The sequence below is a fragment of the Setaria viridis genome, chromosome 4, assembly GCF_005286985.2.
Source record: "Setaria viridis chromosome 4, Setaria_viridis_v4.0, whole genome shotgun sequence".
Lineage (NCBI taxonomy): Eukaryota > Viridiplantae > Streptophyta > Magnoliopsida > Poales > Poaceae > Setaria > Setaria viridis.
In genome coordinates, this window is record NC_048266.2 from 36,317,830 (window position 1) to 36,336,754 (window position 18,925).

The 18,925-nt window shown below is 47.9% G+C and overlaps 3 protein-coding genes, 1 long non-coding RNA gene and 1 pseudogene across 4 annotated transcripts; 3 read left to right on the top strand and 2 right to left on the bottom strand.

The window, feature by feature from the left end:
• Window positions 1–249: 249 nt before the first annotated feature.
• On the bottom strand, window positions 250–3,045 carry LOC117851822 (uncharacterized). Its single transcript, XR_004639653.2, has 2 exons — window positions 1,064–3,045; window positions 250–971 (listed from the first exon to the last, which is right to left on the bottom strand). It is a non-coding gene; the product is annotated as an uncharacterized lncRNA (long non-coding RNA).
• A 1,864-nt stretch (window positions 3,046–4,909) lies between these two features.
• Window positions 4,910–6,933, top strand: LOC117851821 (cation transporter HKT2;2-like; annotated as a pseudogene).
• A 2,274-nt stretch (window positions 6,934–9,207) lies between these two features.
• Window positions 9,208–11,347, top strand: LOC117853838 (cation transporter HKT2;4). Its single transcript, XM_034736123.2, has 3 exons — window positions 9,208–10,439; window positions 10,529–10,777; window positions 10,926–11,347. Exons 1-3 carry the CDS (start codon window positions 9,268–9,270, stop codon window positions 11,116–11,118), a joined length of 1,614 nt encoding a protein of 537 aa, XP_034592014.1. The 5' UTR covers window positions 9,208–9,267; the 3' UTR covers window positions 11,119–11,347.
• A 215-nt stretch (window positions 11,348–11,562) lies between these two features.
• Window positions 11,563–12,875, top strand: LOC117853839 (large ribosomal subunit protein P3). The gene is made up of 2 exons (XM_034736124.2): window positions 11,563–11,849; window positions 12,504–12,875. Exons 1-2 carry the CDS (start codon window positions 11,652–11,654, stop codon window positions 12,666–12,668), a joined length of 363 nt encoding a protein of 120 aa, XP_034592015.1. The 5' UTR covers window positions 11,563–11,651; the 3' UTR covers window positions 12,669–12,875.
• Window positions 12,876–14,697: 1,822 nt separating this feature from the next.
• LOC140222665 (protein neprosin-like) lies at window positions 14,698–18,040 on the bottom strand. Its single transcript, XM_072293489.1, has 5 exons — window positions 17,939–18,040; window positions 15,947–16,120; window positions 15,403–15,456; window positions 15,135–15,284; window positions 14,698–15,051 (listed from the first exon to the last, which is right to left on the bottom strand). Exons 1-5 carry the CDS (start codon window positions 18,038–18,040, stop codon window positions 14,698–14,700), a joined length of 834 nt encoding a protein of 277 aa, XP_072149590.1.
• Window positions 18,041–18,925: the final 885 nt, after the last annotated feature.

Below are 18,925 nucleotides of genomic sequence, written 5' to 3' on the forward strand. Positions count from 1 at the left end.
CACCCACCCGGTAGAATATTACCTTCCTCGATTATGCACGCACAAGCACAAGAAAGTGGTGGTAATTCTCAACTTTTCGAGCTTTTCTTTTATTTTTAGTATAGGAAAAGGAACCATCTCCAATTCTTTCGAGCTCATTGCATTGTCTATGTATGGGTTGGGTTATCGTCATTCTCTCTTTCTTATTATTAGCCATTATTATTACTGCCATGATTGCACTGTTGATAACATAGGATAAGTCAACCATAATAAAAAAGTGTAACAAATTAGAGAACACCTAGTCAAACCAATTAGTTACATGTATCTCGAAACAAATGGTCTATGGCACAGTATGGATGGATGCAATATACAAATGACAAAGGTATCGAACCCAACCTAGTTATTCGGATTGCGCGCAGCGAGCGAGAGTGAGGTGGGATTAGAGAAGTTCAAGAGTTTCCTAAAAAATTCTTCCCTAAAATTATGAGGGTTCTTTCAAAAAAAATTTTGCTAAAAATATATCAACCCACAGCAGATCGCTAATAACTAGCCTCCAATATTTTAAAACAGACCACATCATCATAATTGGACCTAATTAGGCTGCTCACTTGCCCTCACGCGTGCCAGCCCATACACGGAGGAATTTTCCTCGCCGAAGGGATTTTCACGCCGGTAGAGCTCACGTCGCCAGGAGTCACGTCGCCGCTAGGAGCTCACGCCATCAGCCCCTGTGCGCACGGAGGATATATAAAAATAAAATAGTTGAAACAAATCATGATATTGCATAGTAAGCAGCTTATCTTGCATTGTAGTACCACTCTGACGTCTTAACTCAATCCGTGCTAGACATCCACAAAACTTATTCACACATTTTGGTATGGTCTCCCACCGATGCATGAGAGAATTCATGGTACGCGTTGAGGGGCACGTCTTGTATTCATGGAAGTACTCACATATATGAGACCAATACTTGCCACCTTTTTGATCTTTGCCTACGACCAGATCCAAACTTACATTCAGCCACCCTAAAACCAAAACCTCATATTTGTGGTTACTGAAATTCTTGAATCTATTATGGTTTGACCTCACAGAGGGGGCTGTTGGACCGACTTCAATTGCATGTGACTGTTGGTCAGTATATGCGTTGCTATAATTATCAAAATCCCCTTGATTGGTTTCATCCATCATCGTGTTGGAAAAATATCCATTTCTTGCAAGCATTAATCACTGGTAAGTTTTCTGTCAAAGCTCCATGAACAGATATGACCCTGTGACGGAACACATAGAGCAGTAGTAATTCTACCAAGCTTACAAACACAGCTAGATATATTATTTTAACTTGATCAATAGGCAAAGGTTCAATTATTTTGGAGAACAAAGAAAATATAACACCAAGCTTTACTGTAGTGGCAGTAGATAACAACAACCAAGTTTTCTGTCAAAGCTCCATAAACAGATATGGCCCTGCGACAGAACACATAGAGCAGTAGTAATTCTACCAAGCTGATGAACATAGCTGGATATATTATTTTAACTTAATCAATAGGCAAAGGTTCAATTATTTTGAAGAACAAAGGAAATATAACACCAAGCTTTACTATAGTGGCAGTAGATAACAACAACCGGTGCTGGTTTTTTCGTTAGAGGTCAACAGTTTGTTGGGGCTATCAGATTAGAGAACCACAATGACAGCAGGAATTAGGAAATTGGTGTAATCTTCTGCAGAACATCATGTAGGGCAATCAGAGCTCATCCTCTACTGAAATATGGCAGTACGATAACAGTAAGAGCAGTAGCTCCATCACAGGACAGTCTATGATGCTTGTGCATTAGCTACTCTGAATCAGTAGACCAAATATTGCAAATTAGGCCTGTACCCATGCCAAAAATAATCTTGAGGGCATATAACCTTTTCCAGAAAATGTGAGGCATGATAACTGTTGGCGACACCATTGCAAACAAGCTGCACATCAATTTTTGAAGTGGTACTACTACAGAAAAACACTAGAAGCACAAAACAGGTCCAATTCAACTATGTGCACATGTTCAGGGTGTATGGTAACACGGCCAACAATTGATCAGGACAGAATAAAACCAACGATCCATCTCATCTCAGTGACAACAGATTATCGAAATCAAGACATAAATTTCAACCAACATCTGAACTTTACATAGATGAATGAAGTGCTGAATCGTACCATTCACAAGTGCAGATGGATTGTCGCTGCAAGGGTCCACCATTGATGCAAGGGGATTCGAATCGTCGACGGCAGGTGCAGCAATCGGAGGACGGGTGGTACTATACCTTGAAATCCACCTCGCTAGTCACCACTGCCGGCCAGGCCATGGTCTTTACCCCTGGCACTCTGCAAATCTCGTTGGGGGTTGTGGCTGCCGGCGGCAAGCCCCTGGCGCATCCTAGGGTCGCCACGCCAGCCTTGCCCCTGCCGGATGGGAGCAGTCGCCCGTCCTGGCTGCATCGGAAAGCTCCTCACGCTGCCGCCGCCGCCGCTGGCCTGCCGCCAACACCGCAGCCGCCGGCAACACCTCGCACGGCTTGCTTCCTCCCACAAACAGGCGCGCGTGGACGAATTTATTCACGGGAACAACTCATTGCGCGGAAAGGAGCCGGTGGAGGGGGTGATTGGGGAAAAGGAGCGACATGCAAAAATGTGGGGCGAGGGAGGTCGGATACGGGACGATGGATTTTGTTTCCCCCTAAATAAAGTTTTAGGATAATTTTAAGGGATCGTTTTGGGCCATCTGGTCGGAAAATGTGAGAGCGAGATGTGTGGCCCGCGGCGGAGGCCTGACCGCGCGCAACAAATGAAAACAATGCATGTGCCATTTTTCTTTCTTGGCGGCGGACGGCCGGTGCAGAAGGCAGACGACACCTCCCCGGGCACTTACCTCCCTCTCATGTCGGTCTCCAATAATGCGCGATTTGTATTCCGCGCAATATAATCAACCTGCTGCTGCTAGATATGGTGAGTAGAGAGTCAGTACGGTGAGAGTATTTTGATGCGTTTGATTTTGATACCCCCGCGATGGCAATTGGCAAGGCGTTTTTACCTTCTCCCTGGAGGATGATATCGGAGGCGTTTCCAAGCTCGGTCCTCGGCCATGCCCATGCGTCCTCTCGCTCCCCGGTGAGGCGTATGTTTTCACCTTCGACCGGCAAAGTAATTAAGCACCACTGCGTGCCCTGCACCCACATGCAAGTGCAAGTGCTCCTCCCCTGATCGAGCCAAGCATGGCTAGCCAGCATGCAGCAGCTCCGATATCCAGCTGCTGCATGCGATAGATCTCTCTAGCTCTCTTATGATCGACCCACCACCCGGCCGAGCATTACCTTCCTCGCGTACTCCCTCCATCCATCCTTAGCTTTCACTGCAATCCTAATATTTGAAAAAGAAAAAATCTCCCATATAGAGTACGATCTTAAAAGTTGGACCACAGATTTGGACCACGGTAACTTACGTGATTACCTTGCATGCTGCGATTCACGCCAGCGAAAAGGAAATGCAACATGTGGCTGACCCGACCTGACCAGATCAGAGCTGAGCTCAACTGAACAGTGAATACCAAACCAAATGCTGGGCCCTGATCCAGTTCGTACTTCGTATCTTGACCTGAACAATAGAATATGCTTCGTTCATACATGCCCGTTTAATAGAAAAAAAGGAAGGAAGAAAAACATTTTGTTTAGATAACATGGGCTCCATCACTGCACTGAACATGCCTTCGTGTCATCTCGACGTGCAGTGTCTCTCGCTGCCACAACCCTTTACGATGATTGAGGGCCCACCAGTCGGCTAGTCACCCATACTGATACGGCCAGTGCGAACTCCCTACCGTTGCACTTGCACATGCACCAACTACCACCTGTGCAACCAAAAGATCAGGACAACTCGTATAAAAAGGTAGGGTCTTATTTAGTTCCCAATTTGGGAGTAGCAAAATTGGCATTTTGCCATAAATGCGTAACTGTAGCATTTCGTTTGTATTTGGGAATTATTGTCCAAATATTGACTAATTAGGCTCAAAAGATTCATCTCGCAAAGTACAACAAAACTGTGCAAACAAAACTGGGCAATTAGTTTTTGATTTCGTCTACATTTAATACTCCATGTATATACCGCAAGTTTGATGTGATGGAGAATCTTTTTTTTCATAGTGCCAAAGTTGGGATTTTGGGGAACTAAACAGGCCCTAGTACTCTCAGCCTAATCCACATGTTAATGCAAATGATCACACTTAAGATTAATGCTTGTGCAATGATCAGGCTTGTTAAATGGTCAATATTCATACATAAGACGAAGACTCTTTCTAATATTTTATGATTATTGTCCATCCGTTGTCTTGTCTATAGTTTCAAAGTGGCCCAAGCTTATGCTCATGTTTATTTACCCCCTTAATTTGTGAACATTACATGGTCGGATTGCTTCCTTATATGCCACCGGGATAACTCTAGTCTGCCACTGCTAAAACCGATAAATCCATTCAATACCATTAAGTTCATTTTAAATTTTAAGGGTTTACAAATTATATTGGTTTTAGAAGTGGTGGATTAGAAATAGAGTTTATGTTTATCACAGTGGCACATAAGGAGTTTGCCCTAGTTGGTTACTAGTTCATGACTTAATTGCTTTGGCAACATAATTCTGAAACAGAAATGCGAACTTGTGATACCTGTCTGCTTGTGAGTGAGGGGAGGATTATCCTGGATTGTGTCCTTCACGAGAGCCTGCAAGCATAAGGCAGGAAGCCGGTGATGAGAGAATAAACAATGTTCACCAGACCTCACAGGCTAACGTGCTTCGATCGGTCAACTGCATGATTGCCCTTTTTGTATGAATACAAACCACTTGGTTCCGTTCATCTGCTTCATGTCCAATGATTGAGTTTTTTAAACTGAAAATCATTCTTCAGTCATATTAGTACAGCCAACGCCCATATAAATAGCATGCCCGGCAGCACGATCTTGTCAAGGACGCGTGCATTAGTTCTTGTCCCACATTTAGCAGTATAGCGCCATAGGTCAGATGGAGAGCTTATTTCATCATGAGTTCATCCACAGCAAGATGCGTAGCTTCATCCGCCTAGGAAGATACGTTCTTGATTCCTTCGTGTTTGTTTACCGATTCGTTGCATCACATGTTCACCCAGTCTTCATCCAACTAGGCTACTTCCTTACCATTGCCATGCTCGGTTCGGTACTCTTGATATCGCTGAAACCGAGCAACCCTGAGTTCAGCCCTCAATACCTTGACATGCTGTTCCTGTCAACCTCTGCATTGACCGTTTCTGGCCTCAGTACCGTGACAATGGAGGACCTCTCGAGTTCTCAGATCGTGGTCCTGACGCTGCTCATGTTTGCAGGGGGTGAAGTCTTTGTCTCTTTCTTAGGTCTCATGCTTAGGCCGCCCAACCACCAAGCCAATCCAACTGATCCCACAGGCAACAAGGTCGTTGCTATCGAGCTCGACATGGTAGAGCCTGCAAGCGTCGTCGCCAACATCGGCGAAGAGTTGCAGCTTGAAGAAGCCACACATGGAGCTCCAACTTTAAGTAGCAGATCATCAAGTAGTAGTGATCTGAAGAACAATAGTAGCGTAAGATAATTAGGATTTGTAGTGTTTGGCTACCTTGCTGCTATCCATGTCCTTGGCTTTCTGCTAGTTATACATAACCCATGTGCCATCTGCAAGAGCAATACTGACCAAGAAAGGGATCAACGTTGCTCTCTTCTCGGCATCGATCACCGTCTCATCCTTTGCCAACGGAGGGCTTATTCCAACTAACGAGAACATGGCCATCTTCTCCAAGAACGCAGGCCTCCTGCTTCTCCTCACTGGCCAGATTCTTGCAGGCAACTTGCTGTTTCCTCTCTTCCTGAGGCTATTTGTATGGTTCCTGGGGAGAGTGACCAAGCTGGAAAGGCTGAAGCTCATGATCAGGGACTCCAAGGAACTGCAGTATTCTTATCTGCTTCCCAAGTTGCCAACAGCCTTTCTCTCCTCGCGGTTGTTGGCCTTTTAGCAGTGGCTGTCACTCTGTTCGGTGCCATCGACTGGAATTCTCCAGTGTTCGATGTGCTCAGCTCCTACCAGAAGATTGTCAGTGCATTGTTCACAGCAGTGAACGCGAGGCACTCAGGGGAGAATTCCATTGACTGCTCGCTCATATCACCTGCCAAATGGAGATGATAAAACCAAGGATGAGAAGATGGTGCCCAAACATGATCTGTGGTGCTGACCTTAGCATTTTCGCAGCTCGGGTGTAATGTCATCTTTGTCATAGTTGCCTGCATCACTGAGAGGAGAAGGCTCAGAAATGATCCACTCAACTTCTCCACGTTGAATATGATATTTGAGGTCATCAGGTACGTTCTCCCTTCTCATGTGATCAATATAATGTTCTTCCATTACCCTGCTAGTATCCTTGCATAAAAGACTGTACTACAAACAGCTCATGTTATAAGACCTGCACATCAAATAAAGTAACTTAGTGAAGGTTTCGAAGATAAAATACTTATGATGTTCTGAGTAAGGGAAATATTATATCTATGCAGTGCATATGGCAACGTAGGAATGTCCACTGGTTACAGTTGTTCGAGGCTGCAACAGCTGCACCCAGAAAGCATATGCCAGGACAAGCCATACAGCTTCTCTGGATGGTGGAGCGATGAAGGGAAGTTGCTGATTGTCTTGATCATGCTCTATGGAAGGCTCAAGGCCTTCAGTACGGGGACAGGCAAAGCCTGGAAGTTAGATTAAACGCACAATGCTGAACAAGAATGTTTGCAAAGGCAAGCATATCAGATTTAGTGTATCTGTCAGTACTGTGCTTCCTGATAGTTTAGGTTTCAAATTGGAACATGTTTCACAAAAGAAAAGTATGTGCTCCGGAATGTTCCACAAGTGCAATGCAGAATTATTTTCTTTTTACCAAGTCTCTTTTGCATTATATTATCAGTTACCATCAAGGGTACCAATAATGCACTAAACAAGAAGACGAGACGGTCCTCGTGACTAGGCACTAAATCAAGAATTGTTAGTGACTGAACTTACTACGCCTACTTAATGAGTACTTACTCGTCTATTTACTACTTCCAACATACGCTAGATTCATGGCCATCCTCCAATCAGCAGTGGCCAAAGGTTGCTTGAGCTTTAGTTGGAGCAACTCCTTCTGTTAATGAGTCATGACAAAATAGTCGCCACCGTCTAGCTCCCACCATATGAGTGTTTACCCAACCATAAAGCCAGAAGACATCACCTTAACATTCGAACGCACTCTGTTTTTCAGGAATCAAGGAATACTGGTTACCACCGAAACACTGAATTGTCGCCGACTAATTGGTCCAAAACTCAAACTGAAAATCAGTAAAAGGCCCGAGATTCTCCAGTGGCCAGTTCAAATCCAGGCAGAAAAAACCAGCAGGGAGCACATTGGCAGCATGAGCAAAATGGATTTCTATTCGCCATCCAGAACATGATAACATGACAAGTATTTTCAGAAGATATGATGCGCGCAGACAATTAACTGACAGTACCAATCATCCTATGCATTGGTGGCCATCACATGATGCTTTAGAGAATCATCCATCCGAATCTGACAGCCAGCACAGTTTACATTGCGCATAGACTTGGAACTGAAAGTATTCGGATTGCGTATCAGATTAAGGTCAGAAGGTCGGTCATAAACAAATATGCAAAGACACTGTGACCGACAGTAAAATCGGTTTAGGGAAACGTGAGTTCAGACGGTTTGCTCGTGCATTACCTGCTAAGTTATATAACGTGCATATGATGCATGGTGATTCAGGCGCGCAGACCGTTTTACTTCTGAAATCAGCACACCAATTAGCATCAGAGATCAGCTTAATTGTGGCGAAAACTTTTAAATGCGGCAGAATTTACCACGGCCTTGTTGGCGCCGGCGGCCGCCGTTGAGCCGCAACCACCCGCCACTGAATCAGCCTCCGGATAGCTGGGAGCGCCCCACTCTGCCGTAGGGGGCGGTCCGCCTGCTTACCCTCGGGGCCGCTGCCGCGGCCACCGGCCGCGCCCCTGTCACATCATCGCCCACGGTTCTCCTCCACGCGGTGGTCGAGGAAGGCGCGGTCTCCGTGCACCGGGGCACCGTGAAGCCGGGCACGGACAAGGCGGAGGCTCGCCGGAGTCGGGAGGCGCCGGATCAGTAGAAGATCAGAATAGTAGTCGCAGTCGGAGAGAGAGAGAGAGGGAGAGCACGAAGAATAAGGTCGACTGGACTGGCCTCAAATTCTTAATTGGCTAAAATTTGTGCGGATACCAAGCCCAATATAGACGCAGTTTCGGCTTGTCAGGAAAGCCTTGTCGGGCCGGTCCTGTCCCTGTGATTGAGCCCACGGAGGAATCGGCCGGCATTTCGAGCTCCCTGCCACAGTGCCACTACTCTTTTCTTCGGGTTTTTTTTTTCTTTTCCTTTTTTTTTTGTGTGTGCGCGCATGTCCCTCGGGGCATGGCATCGACCATAAGCAGAATTGCAGAAACCTTCCCTCAGTTCATTCCTGGACATGAATCTGATCTGAGCGTGCTCCGGAGCTGCTGCCTGAGCTATCCTCCCCCACTGCAGCAGCCGCGATCGCTTTCGGGGTCGCGATCGACGCAAGACGTCTTCAAAGGCATGTCGACAGATCTGTTGCCAAATGCAGAGGATCTACCTCGCATGCCTCGATACGGTACCAATTGGAGGCACCGAGATCAATCACCCCAAAACCCCAGCTTGTTCTTCCCGTCCATGGAGATGATGATTCCGCAGCATCTTTCCAGCAGCCTCGCGCCCTCGCTATCACCAGCGCTGGATGGCTTTCGGTTACTAGTGGTTGGGGTTCGTCTGCAATCCTGCATCAACAGTCAGGTCAGGCAGGTGAGGCCTCCTGCCCTTTACACTTGCCTGTTCCGGCCGTAGCTGCCCTCGGCAGCATGGCAGGCCGTTGGGCAAAGACCTTCCACGCATGGAGAAGGCTCTTGACGATTTCCTCCAGCATTCTCTGCACGTAGTTTCGAGTTTTCGACTAGCATCTCGCTTACAGCATGCTCATCTGCAGTCATGTCATTAAGTTCTGAAAGCTGCCTCGATCAGCCATGTTACACAATTGCACACACACATGTCATCCTCCACACCACTAATCTCTTTAGCCAATGGGCTGACTGAAACAGTTCCATATGATCACTGCTCTATCAACAAGTTGTATAAATACACACATTGAGGGATCTCTTGTCACTTGTACTAGATTTAATGGCACTGTTAACTGTCTTCTCTAAGTCTCTGCATCCAATACCAATAGTCAGACTGCATGTCTTCGTCAGCTCAGCCAGACACGTCGTCAGTTCATCGGTGTTCCTCTGCCGGCTCGTCGTCTTCCACCTCAGCCCGCTCCTGCTCCACCTCTCCTACTTCCTCGCCATTGATCTGCTCGGCTTCCTTGCGCTGGTGCTCCTCAAGCCGAGCAGCCCCGGTTACCGTCCTCGTTACGTCGACGTGTTCTTCATGTCGACGTCTGCGGCGACGGTCACCGGATTAGCCACCGTCAAGATGGAGGACCTCTCCAGCTCCCAGGTCGTGGTCCTGACCATCCTCATGCTCCTGGGCAGCGAGATGTTCGTCTCCTTGCTCGGTCTTGTCCTCGAGTCGCGCAAGCGAAGGCGGCGTGGGCGTGATCCTGATCATGGCGGCAGGGTGAGATCGGTCGTCACCGTCTCCGACGAGTCGAACCTCGAAGCGGCGAATCCGTCTGCGAGTTCAGGCGATCACAAGGAGAGCTGCCTCGGGAGCTTGGCGCTTGTGATGCTGGTCTACATGGCCATGGTCCTCGTGCTCGGCTCTGTGCTGGTGTTCGTGTACGTCGCCGGCGTTCCGAGCGCGCGAGATGTGCTGGCGAGGAAGGGCATCAGCGCGGCGCTCTTCTCGGCGGTGGTAACCGTGTCGTCCTTCACCAACGGCGGGCTGCTCCCGACCAACGAGAGCATGGCGGTGTTCGCCGCGAACCGGGGCCTCCTCCTGTTGCTCGCCGGCCAGATCCTCGCCGGCAACACGCTGCTCCCGGTGATCCTCAGGCCAGCGATATGGGCCACGAGAAGACTTGAGAGGGTGTTCGCCGGTCGGCATGGGTCAGAAGAAGAAGGGCTCGAGTCCATGACGAAGGACGCCGTGGCGGCAGGCTTCGGCCACCTCCTGCTGCCTGGGTTGCAGACGGTGTTCCTCGCCGTCACGGTCGTCGCTGTGGCCGCCGCGACGGCGACGCTCCTCTGCTGCCTGAACTGGGACTCCGCCGTGTTCGCCGGGATCACCGCCGGCGAGAAGGTCACCAACGCGCTGTTCATGGCGGTGAACGTGCGGCAGGCCGGGGAGAACTCCATCGACTGCTCGCTCCTCGCGCCGGCGGTGCTTGTGCTGTTCCTCGCCATGATGTCAGTCACGTCCCCTCGTGTCCTTGTGTTCGGGCAGATGTCAACCGAGACGAGAACTGGTCGTGACAAATCTGGCAAACACTTTTCAGGTGCATTCCGGCCACGGCGACATTCTTCTCTGTACACGACGGCGGCTCAGTGGGGGAACCAAGCGGCGGAGAACCAGAACGCAAGGATGGGGCGGCAAAGAGGAGGAGATTGACGCTGAACAGGATGCTCCTGTCACCACTAGCCGGTAACGCTGCCGTGGTGATGCTCGTCTGCGTCACCGAGAGGCGGTCGATCTCCGGCGACCCTCTCAACTTCTCCACGTTCAACATGATCTTCGAGGTGGTCAGGTGAGTTGCGCGATGCATTTCACCGAACACACAGATCACAAATTGCATGAGAATTTTCTGGAAAATGCTCTTCGCATCCATCATTTCCATGATTAATGTGGCGATCGATGGGGCACTACTGAGACGTGGTTTTCTTTTCGGCATGCAGTGCTTATGGGAACGTGGGTCTGTCCACTGGCTACAGCTGCTCGAGGCTGCTCCGGCCGGAGGAGTCGAGCGCCTGCCATGACAAGCCGTACAGCTTCTCCGGGTGGTGGAGCGACCAGGGGAAGCTCGTCCTTGTTCTCCTCATGCTCTACGGAAGGCTCAAAGGGTTCCACAGGAAGCAACGCAGGAGCTGATCAAAGGCAATGCCCTGAGTATGACTGTGCGAGTGGTCCGGGGGGTCAAACTTGAAACTCCAAGTGCATGAAAATGCAAAACATTTCAGAACGAAAAGCGATCGGAAGAAGGATAAATACAAAAAAATAACAGAGTAAGTTTCCGTAGGTTTTTTGAAGTTTTTGTAGAGTGTATAAATAGATGATATTGTTTTTTAAAAGAAAAATGGTGATACTACAAAGTTGTGCATGCTTGTGTTGTGTCCTTGTATTGTTTCCTTCGGCCTCGTCTGTGCAGCTGAATCGCTCCCAAATATCGGGACAAAGTGTTAAACGGCGAAGGCCCATTAGACTTGTTCCGGCCCACCCATGCGGCAACCGACCCAAAAAAACGCAGCTCATGGGCTCTTCCCGCTCCAGCACGGGCCCATGAAACAACTACATAAACCCGCCCCGCGGCTAGGGTTTCCCCCCACCAGCCTCCCGATTCGCAAAGCCTGCCTCTCCTCCCACCCTCCGCCGCCGCGCGCGCAGACGACCAGCGACCCGCAGGCATGGGCGTGTACACCTTCGTGTGCCGCAACTCCGGCGGCGCGTGGACGGCCAAGCAGCAGTCCGGCGAGATCGAGGCCTCCGCCGCCACCCCCTACGAGCTCCAGCGCCAGCTCGTCGCCGCCGCCTCCGCCGCCGATTCCGCGTCCGGCGTCCAGTCCTCCTTCTCCATGGTCACCCCCAGCTCCGCCGTCTTCCAGGTCTGGTCATACGACGCCGCCCTCCCAGACCCCCGGATCCAGCTATGTGGAATATAGATGCGAACTGTTTGGTAGTTAAGGATCTGAACTTGCTAGGGTCCGGGTGTGTCGCTGTTTCTCGTCGCATCTGATGAATAATAGGTTGTCGATTGCTTTCGGTCGAAACTGATTGTTGCGTAGCTGCTTCCTATAGCTAGATTTTCTACTCTGTTTAGTTATTGCGTTGCCTGGGAAGTGTTTATTGTCTGCTGTTTGTCGTTGAAGTTGTGCCGTGACAAGTTATTCCTGATTTGTATACACCGGATTTAGGATAGTAAAGTGTTCACCAGCAGATGGGGTCCTAGCTTGTAGCTATGTTTTAGTTGATAATATGTTTTGTTATTTACTAAACCGTGTACATTGTTATGCCTTGGTTCATATTGATGCGACATTGCTATGATTTTAAAGCTCCATGACCTTAAAGCTTTTGGTTGCTAGCAGCATTGCTTGTGTATTTGTAGTTCTACTGCTTGTTGATTACCTGTTAAATTAGTGATAATTCTGGATCTTCTAGCCTGGAGATGTTGTTTGCTCGCTGCTGCGAGTTGCTTAGTGCAATAACTAATGCCATGTTGGTGGATCCTCAATCCTTATGTTTGTTTGAATCTAATGCAGGTTATCGTGGGTGCTGTTGGTGGTGGTGCAATGATCAGTGGAGGTGCTGTTGCTGGTGGTGCCGCTTCCTCTGGTGGTGGTGCGGCCGATGCCCCCAAGGAGGAGAAGAAGGAAGAGGAGAAGGAAGAGAGCGATGATGACATGGGTTTCTCCCTGTTCGACTAGAATGCTATCCAGCTCTTATAAGTGGTGGTTTGGTCCTATTGTGGTAGTTAATTTTGCTGTCCTGTCTGGCACGAGCCAGTGGCTTGTGAACCTGAAAAACTGTGTTCTTAAATTGTTACAAGCGACCCCCCTGTGTTCCCGGTTCATGTGAGGATTTGGCTATGTTGTTTAGAATCAAATGTTCTGCTGTGCTCTTTTCCTTTGCCATGCCTGTTGTGTGAGTTCTGTCGCTCCGAAATTTGAGTGCATCTAGCTGAATTATATGGCTGCATGCTATTCGGTTTTAGTCTAACACATCTGTTGTCTTCTTCTACCTCTAGTTCAACTTCTTCGTGCTCACAACTGCTCCGCGCAACTGCTTAACAGCGGCTCTGTATATCCAGCTCCCATATATGCCTTTCCAGCCCTATGCGCTGTCGCTAAGACGCTAACCAATTCATTTTCGGACTCCTGCACTACCTTTCTTTTTTTTGAGTGGCTGCACTACCTTTCTGGTAGCCAAGGCGTTGCAAGCGCTGTTTTAATCTCACCGCACCATCCATCCCCTACCCGCTGCCGGTGCGGCCACCACCTTGGCCTCCGCCTAAGCCTGGCAACGGTGAACCCTCCTAGAACCCAACTTCCCCACCTCTCCCCTATTTTCACAGCCACCTACTTCTTCTCTTATAGCAGCTGAATGTCATTGCTTGAAGCCCTTCTAAATTTATACGCCTGCAATTTGTGATGTGTGTTAAAATGTGATTAATTCTGCAACTCACGACTTAGGTTTGATTAATATCACATGACGCAGACACTACATACACGTGCACACGCTCACTCACTCCCGTGAAGGCATAAAACACCAAATTTGCTTCTCAAGAGAGTATTCAAATTATGTGGTTTTGAATTTTGTATATTTTTATTTCAGCGTTATAAAATTGTAATATCAAAAACGCAAAGATCAATAGTTAGAATGCTAAAATTTGAGCTTCCATTTTTGAATTTAATAACATGAGTTTACTTTCATATTGAAATATTCAAATTTTATTTTGAACTTTTAGTAAAATAATAAATGTTTATTCATTCTATATCATTTCTTCGCTAAGTCACACATTTGCCATCAGTTTCCCCTATGGAAAAATCAATTCCAAATACACCCTAAGCGCTATTTAGATCATATTAAAGTGTTTAGAGAGTTCAATGGCTCATTTATACTTGTGGAGGTTCTAAACAATTCTTAACACTCCATAGGGTTGCATAGACATGTGGGTAGTACTTTAAGAGGGGTTAATACACCTATTCCTAAGTTAGAAGGTACACAACCTAAAATATTAAATAATGGCAACAATTAATGAATAAGACTTGTACTAAAAGAATTCATGATTGACTAATAAATAGGCCATAATATATAGGATGATGAAATCAACAATTTATCATAGGAAATGTGACAAAGTGGATAGGTTATGCATAATATTCCCTCCATCCCAAATTTCAATTCACTTTGGTTTTTTTTAAGTATGTAACTTTTAATACGCACTTATATATATATACTATGTCTATGTCTAGATATAAAGCAAAAGTTATTTAAGATGGAGGGTGCATGACTAGGCTAAATAAAATAGAAGAGTACTCAAAACTTTGAGAGTACTAATTTTCAAAAAAAAACTTTGGGTACAGCATAGAGTGCCGCGTAATTCAGGCCAGTCCTCATAAGGAAAAGAAAAAAAAGACCTCTCTCTCCCTCTCTTCTCGTCTCGTCTTGCAGTTTTTTCCTCCGAAAAAGAATTATCTCGCAGTCGCATTCTCGTTCGTCTCTCGTGCCTTGTGCTCCCTCGCCAGATGCAATCACTAGCCCCCGCCAAGCACCGAATGAATAGGTGATCGACCACCATGGATGAGGGGTTACCCATTCAGAAACACGTAGGCTACCTGACAAGCACGAGGACAGCAACCAATCAAACATGCCCATATGCGAAATGCAACATAGAACATCCAGTATTTCGACATGATTATTGGGTTCATCGCATCTTAAAATCACAATCCAAGGTCATTAGGCTCGTTGAGGACCTCCGTAGAAGAACTTGCCGTTCTCGATGGGGCTCACGGCGTAGGCGTCCGGCTTGCTCTCCAGCTTGGGCAGGTCCCGCGTCACCGGTGAGGCACGCCCGTCCCGGCCGACGAGCTGGATGTTGCTGACGGACGCCGCCGCGTCCCCCGCCGCCGGAAGGTAGCCGCTCCCCATCGGCGCCGGATCCGCGGCGGGCGCCGTCACCATGCCGCCGAACCGTATCGCGGCCGCTTTCTCCGCGAAGCTTCCGGTGAAGAGCGACCTGGGGAAGCGGCCGATCAGCTCGGGGTCCATGTTGAGGCCCAGGTGCACCAGCCAGTCTCCCGATGCACCGTCCTGCATGCATGCGATGCGTGTGTGCCCATCAGACGAGCTGCCTTGATGAGTTCTTGTACGCGTGAGGAAAGACAAATTCAGACCTTGACAATTCTAAGGTTGAGGTTCTGCTTGTCGCCCTTGGGGGAGGAGACATGCTCAATGGCGTCTCCAGGAGCTATGGGTGCTCCCTTCTCCGGCTGGAACCCAGGACACTTGGTGTTGAGGCAGCCCGTTTTTATGAACCCGTCATCCTGCAAGCAAGCAAGATGATTCGGCAAGACCAATACACATGCTCCTGATATCGCCCTGCAACTGCAAAATGGGAGGTGCTGCTGCCACTAGCAGACACTGAAATTACAAAGCACTTACTGTCCAGGCAGTGAAGAAATGTGCGCGCGAATCACCATACTCGGCTGGCAGAACCTGTCAAAGGAACATAAAGGGAGCATAAAAAATGTTATTTATTTTTGTATAATACGCCAATTCATGCATTATATTAGGTATATACTCCTCCATTCTTAAATATATGATGTTTCGGACAATCTAATTTGTTACCCATTATATTATGTTTGGACTAATTTGCTTTTCCTAAATATCTTATATTTATGGATGCATCATAGATAGTATTCCCTCCGTCCTAAAAAAATGCAACTCTCGCTTCTCGAAGAGTCAAACAGTTTCAAGTTTGACCAAATTTATATAAAAAAAAGTACTAGCACACGTCTCAAAATAGATTTAGTATGAAATATGTTATATGATTAATTTATTGATATTTATTTTGTACCATAAATGTCAGTACTATTTCGTATAAATTTGTTCAAATATAAAATTGGTTGACTTCTTGGGAAGCAAAAGTTGTATTCTTTTTGGGATGGAGGGAGTATATGCTGATATATATAGTAATATTACTTACGTTCCAACCAATGATGATGGTTTTGGCACTTGATTGCGTGCCATCTCCTGAACCTACGACCCAAACCGCGCCCGCGGTGCCTTGTCCAAGTTTCAACGTGAAGCCATAGACATCCAATGTTGCAATGAACCCGTAGTAACCATCCGGTGAAGTCTCGGTGCCATGGTGTGCGAACTAGAAAGTTATAGAGAGTAAAGTCGGACATCAATGTTAAAGCTAGGATTGGGGGAAAGAAAGAACACACATGATCGTCCCAGAAATAACAATGCGGTGAAACTGAAGAAAAATTAAGGGGATCGAAATCGACACGAAAACAGGACAAGCACAGAGGGAATGATCATGAACTCACGTAGGTCGGGTCGGCACCAGAAACCCCGTTTGGTGAAACGTGACCGATCAGTGCTCGAATCAGGTTGGTCTCGTTGGCGGGCGCAGCTAGCCTTTGATAAAAAACCTGGCTCCACGCAGAGGATCGGGATGCATCGGTTACGGAGGCTACGAGTAGCAGGGGCAGAGCCACGGCAACCGTAAGGATCCTCCGATCCATCTCACTCGTGGTGAACTGGTGAATGGTGATTGTGGTGGGGCATGTGCTACCAAGAGTCCAAGACCATACATATAGTCCAACTTGAGAGATCTTGAGCAATATTTGTTCCCATACGGCTATAGTTTTCTATTTATTATTACAGATATTCCCTTCGATTTCCTTTTCCCCAACGTTAAAGTGGCATGGATACGCGGTACTCCCTCCATCCCAAAAAAATATGTCATTCTGCGATTCAAAATTTGTCCAAAAATAAGTCCTTGTACTCAATTTGATATGTGTGCATGTGCACGTGCACAAACAGCAGTTAATTAGCACCAAATATGGCTAATAAATAGGGACAATCGAGGTCATTTTACCTTTTGTTAATCTGTCCTAAAATTCCTAGCATGACATGTTTTTTTTGGATGGAGTATGTGATAAAGGAGCAGTGTGCACACATACGGCGAGGATCATGGCAGTGAAAACTTCAAAGATCCCGAAGCAAAAAAAATTAACTTCTCCGTTGTTAAGGGCAGATCCTTATTTTACTGTAATAAAGCCAAGGAGCAAGGATATTAAATCGGAAAATTCCCAATCAAATAGATATGGAAAATTTGGCTTCAGGGCAACTCCAAAAATCTCTCAAAAAATTCTTCCCAAAACTATATATTGGGGTCTATTCTAAATTTTCTTTCCCTAAAATCATATCATCCACATCAAATCCCCAATAACTAGCCTCCCCAATATTTGAGATCATGCCATGTTAAGCACAAGCGGGCCCTTCCAATAGCGCCGCCCTCACCTCCACCTCACGATCCACCTTCCCCTCGCAATTTCCTCGTGGGAATGCGGGATTGGGGAAGAGCGAACTCGCCAGTATATGCGGGGTGACGGAGGCTGGTTTCGCGTCGTTGTATTTTTGCAAACTGTTTGAGGGAGTTGTTGGAGGCTTTTTTTGCTTTATCTCCCTAATACAGGTATTTGGGACAATAAGGGTCAATAAAAGGGAGCTCTTGGGGTTGCTCTTAGCAAGTTAAGGATTGAGCGAAGTTAGTGGCGTGAACCATTGTGTATGATAGCATGGGTGAAATACAGGGGACAATGCAGTAGAAACATTTGTGAGTTTAGCGTATTATTTTGACGGGTATCTAGATTAGGGATACCTTAATCTATCGACAAATTCGGAAGAGGGTGAGATTAGGAAGAAGACATCGATTGGGATGTCATCATTGCCCGGCTGACCAGCGGTGTCCTAGAAGGAGGCTCGGGAACCGAGATAAACAGGCCGCTAGCCTGGCCCAAGTTACCAAGCAAAGGCCGAGGCACAATGATAGGCCAGGCCTACAACGTCCCACAATGTCCCTAGGGCGTGGCTAGGTCTGCCTAATATGAGAACCTCACCGGCGCTTACATGGGCCGAGGCGAGGAAATGCGGGTTGGCCAGTCGGCCGCACCGGATTTTGTACCTCGAAGGGCACGACAACCGCTTCAAGACAAAGATCCCCAATCGGGGACGGCGTCGCAACGCTGTACCTGGTCGTGCCCGCCCGGTTTGCGTCCTTCGTCATGATGACACCAGGTGATAAGACTGATGACAGGTGCCGCCCTCGAATACCTGTAAGGGCCGGGTTCGGTGACCAAGACGACCGGACGAAGGTTTCAACGGAAGTCAAGCGAGGAGAAGCCACGACAGAGGGATGGGGCCCACGACCACCGGTCGGAGGGAGATGCCCGACTGAATAAGAGGACGTGACTGACAATGTAACCCCTTCCATGAGCCGTGTATATAAGGGTATAGGGGAACGAGAAGGGGAGTCAATCCTCAGTAGAACACATACGCATACACACACCGTTTGTAACCTCCTACTACAAACTTGAGCCCTCGAGCACAGGAATAAAGAACTCGTGCCACGAACTGGACGTAGGGCGGATCGCCCGAACCAGTATAAACCTCCTGTGTCTTGCGAGCTGACCCATCCGACGACTCACGCGGCAAATCTTCATTAGTTGACGCTATTAAACGTCGACAATTGGTGCATCAGGTAGGGCCTGTTGCGTGATCATCATCCTCCCTCAGATGTCTTTCCCCCTTGCCCACAACGGCCGCACCTTCGTCCCCGGGAGCAGCATCCGCTTCGGGAGCCTTGACTTTGTGGCCACCGCTACGGGGGACCTTCAGGTCATCACGTCGCCTGCACCGGGACAGAGGCTGCCCTTTGGCAGCCTCACCTTCATAACCAACGCGAACGGCAACCTCGAGCTCAGCGGTCCGACGGCCCCATGCATTGTTAACACGGACGTCACGGCCGGCCACGCCCCCCTCGACGCAGAAGCGGACATGATCGCCCGCCGCATCAACAACTACCTTGGGCTGAACCCACCCCGGGAGGAGGTCGAGTCCACCCTCTACGCGCTGATCAACATCTTCTCTTAGTTGACGACAGAAGGCCCAG

What these genes read in the sequence shown, in the direction of transcription:
- LOC117853838 (XM_034736123.2), top strand. Translation starts at nt 9,268, where the DNA reads ATGGCACTGTTAACTGTCTTCTCTAAGTCTCTGCATCCAATACCAATA. An exon ending in GTGCTGTTCCTCGCCATGAT is followed by an intron (nt 10,440 to 10,528) that starts GTCAGTCACGTC and finishes AACACTTTTCAG; the next exon opens with GTGCATTCCGGCCACGGCGA. An exon ending in ATGATCTTCGAGGTGGTCAG is followed by an intron (nt 10,778 to 10,925) that starts GTGAGTTGCGCG and finishes TTCGGCATGCAG; the next exon opens with TGCTTATGGGAACGTGGGTC.
- LOC117853839 (XM_034736124.2), top strand. Translation starts at nt 11,652, where the DNA reads ATGGGCGTGTACACCTTCGTGTGCCGCAACTCCGGCGGCGCGTGGACG. An exon ending in CCAGCTCCGCCGTCTTCCAG is followed by an intron (nt 11,850 to 12,503) that starts GTCTGGTCATAC and finishes AATCTAATGCAG; the next exon opens with GTTATCGTGGGTGCTGTTGG.
- LOC140222665 (XM_072293489.1), bottom strand. Translation starts at nt 18,040, where the DNA reads ATGACGAAGGACGCAAACCGGGCGGGCACGACCAGGTACAGCGTTGCG. An exon ending in ATTTCTTCACTGCCTGGACA is followed by an intron (nt 15,285 to 15,402) that starts GTAAGTGCTTTG and finishes GCTTGCTTGCAG; the next exon opens with GATGACGGGTTCATAAAAAC. An exon ending in TCAACCTTAGAATTGTCAAG is followed by an intron (nt 15,052 to 15,134) that starts GTCTGAATTTGT and finishes GCATGCATGCAG; the next exon opens with GACGGTGCATCGGGAGACTG.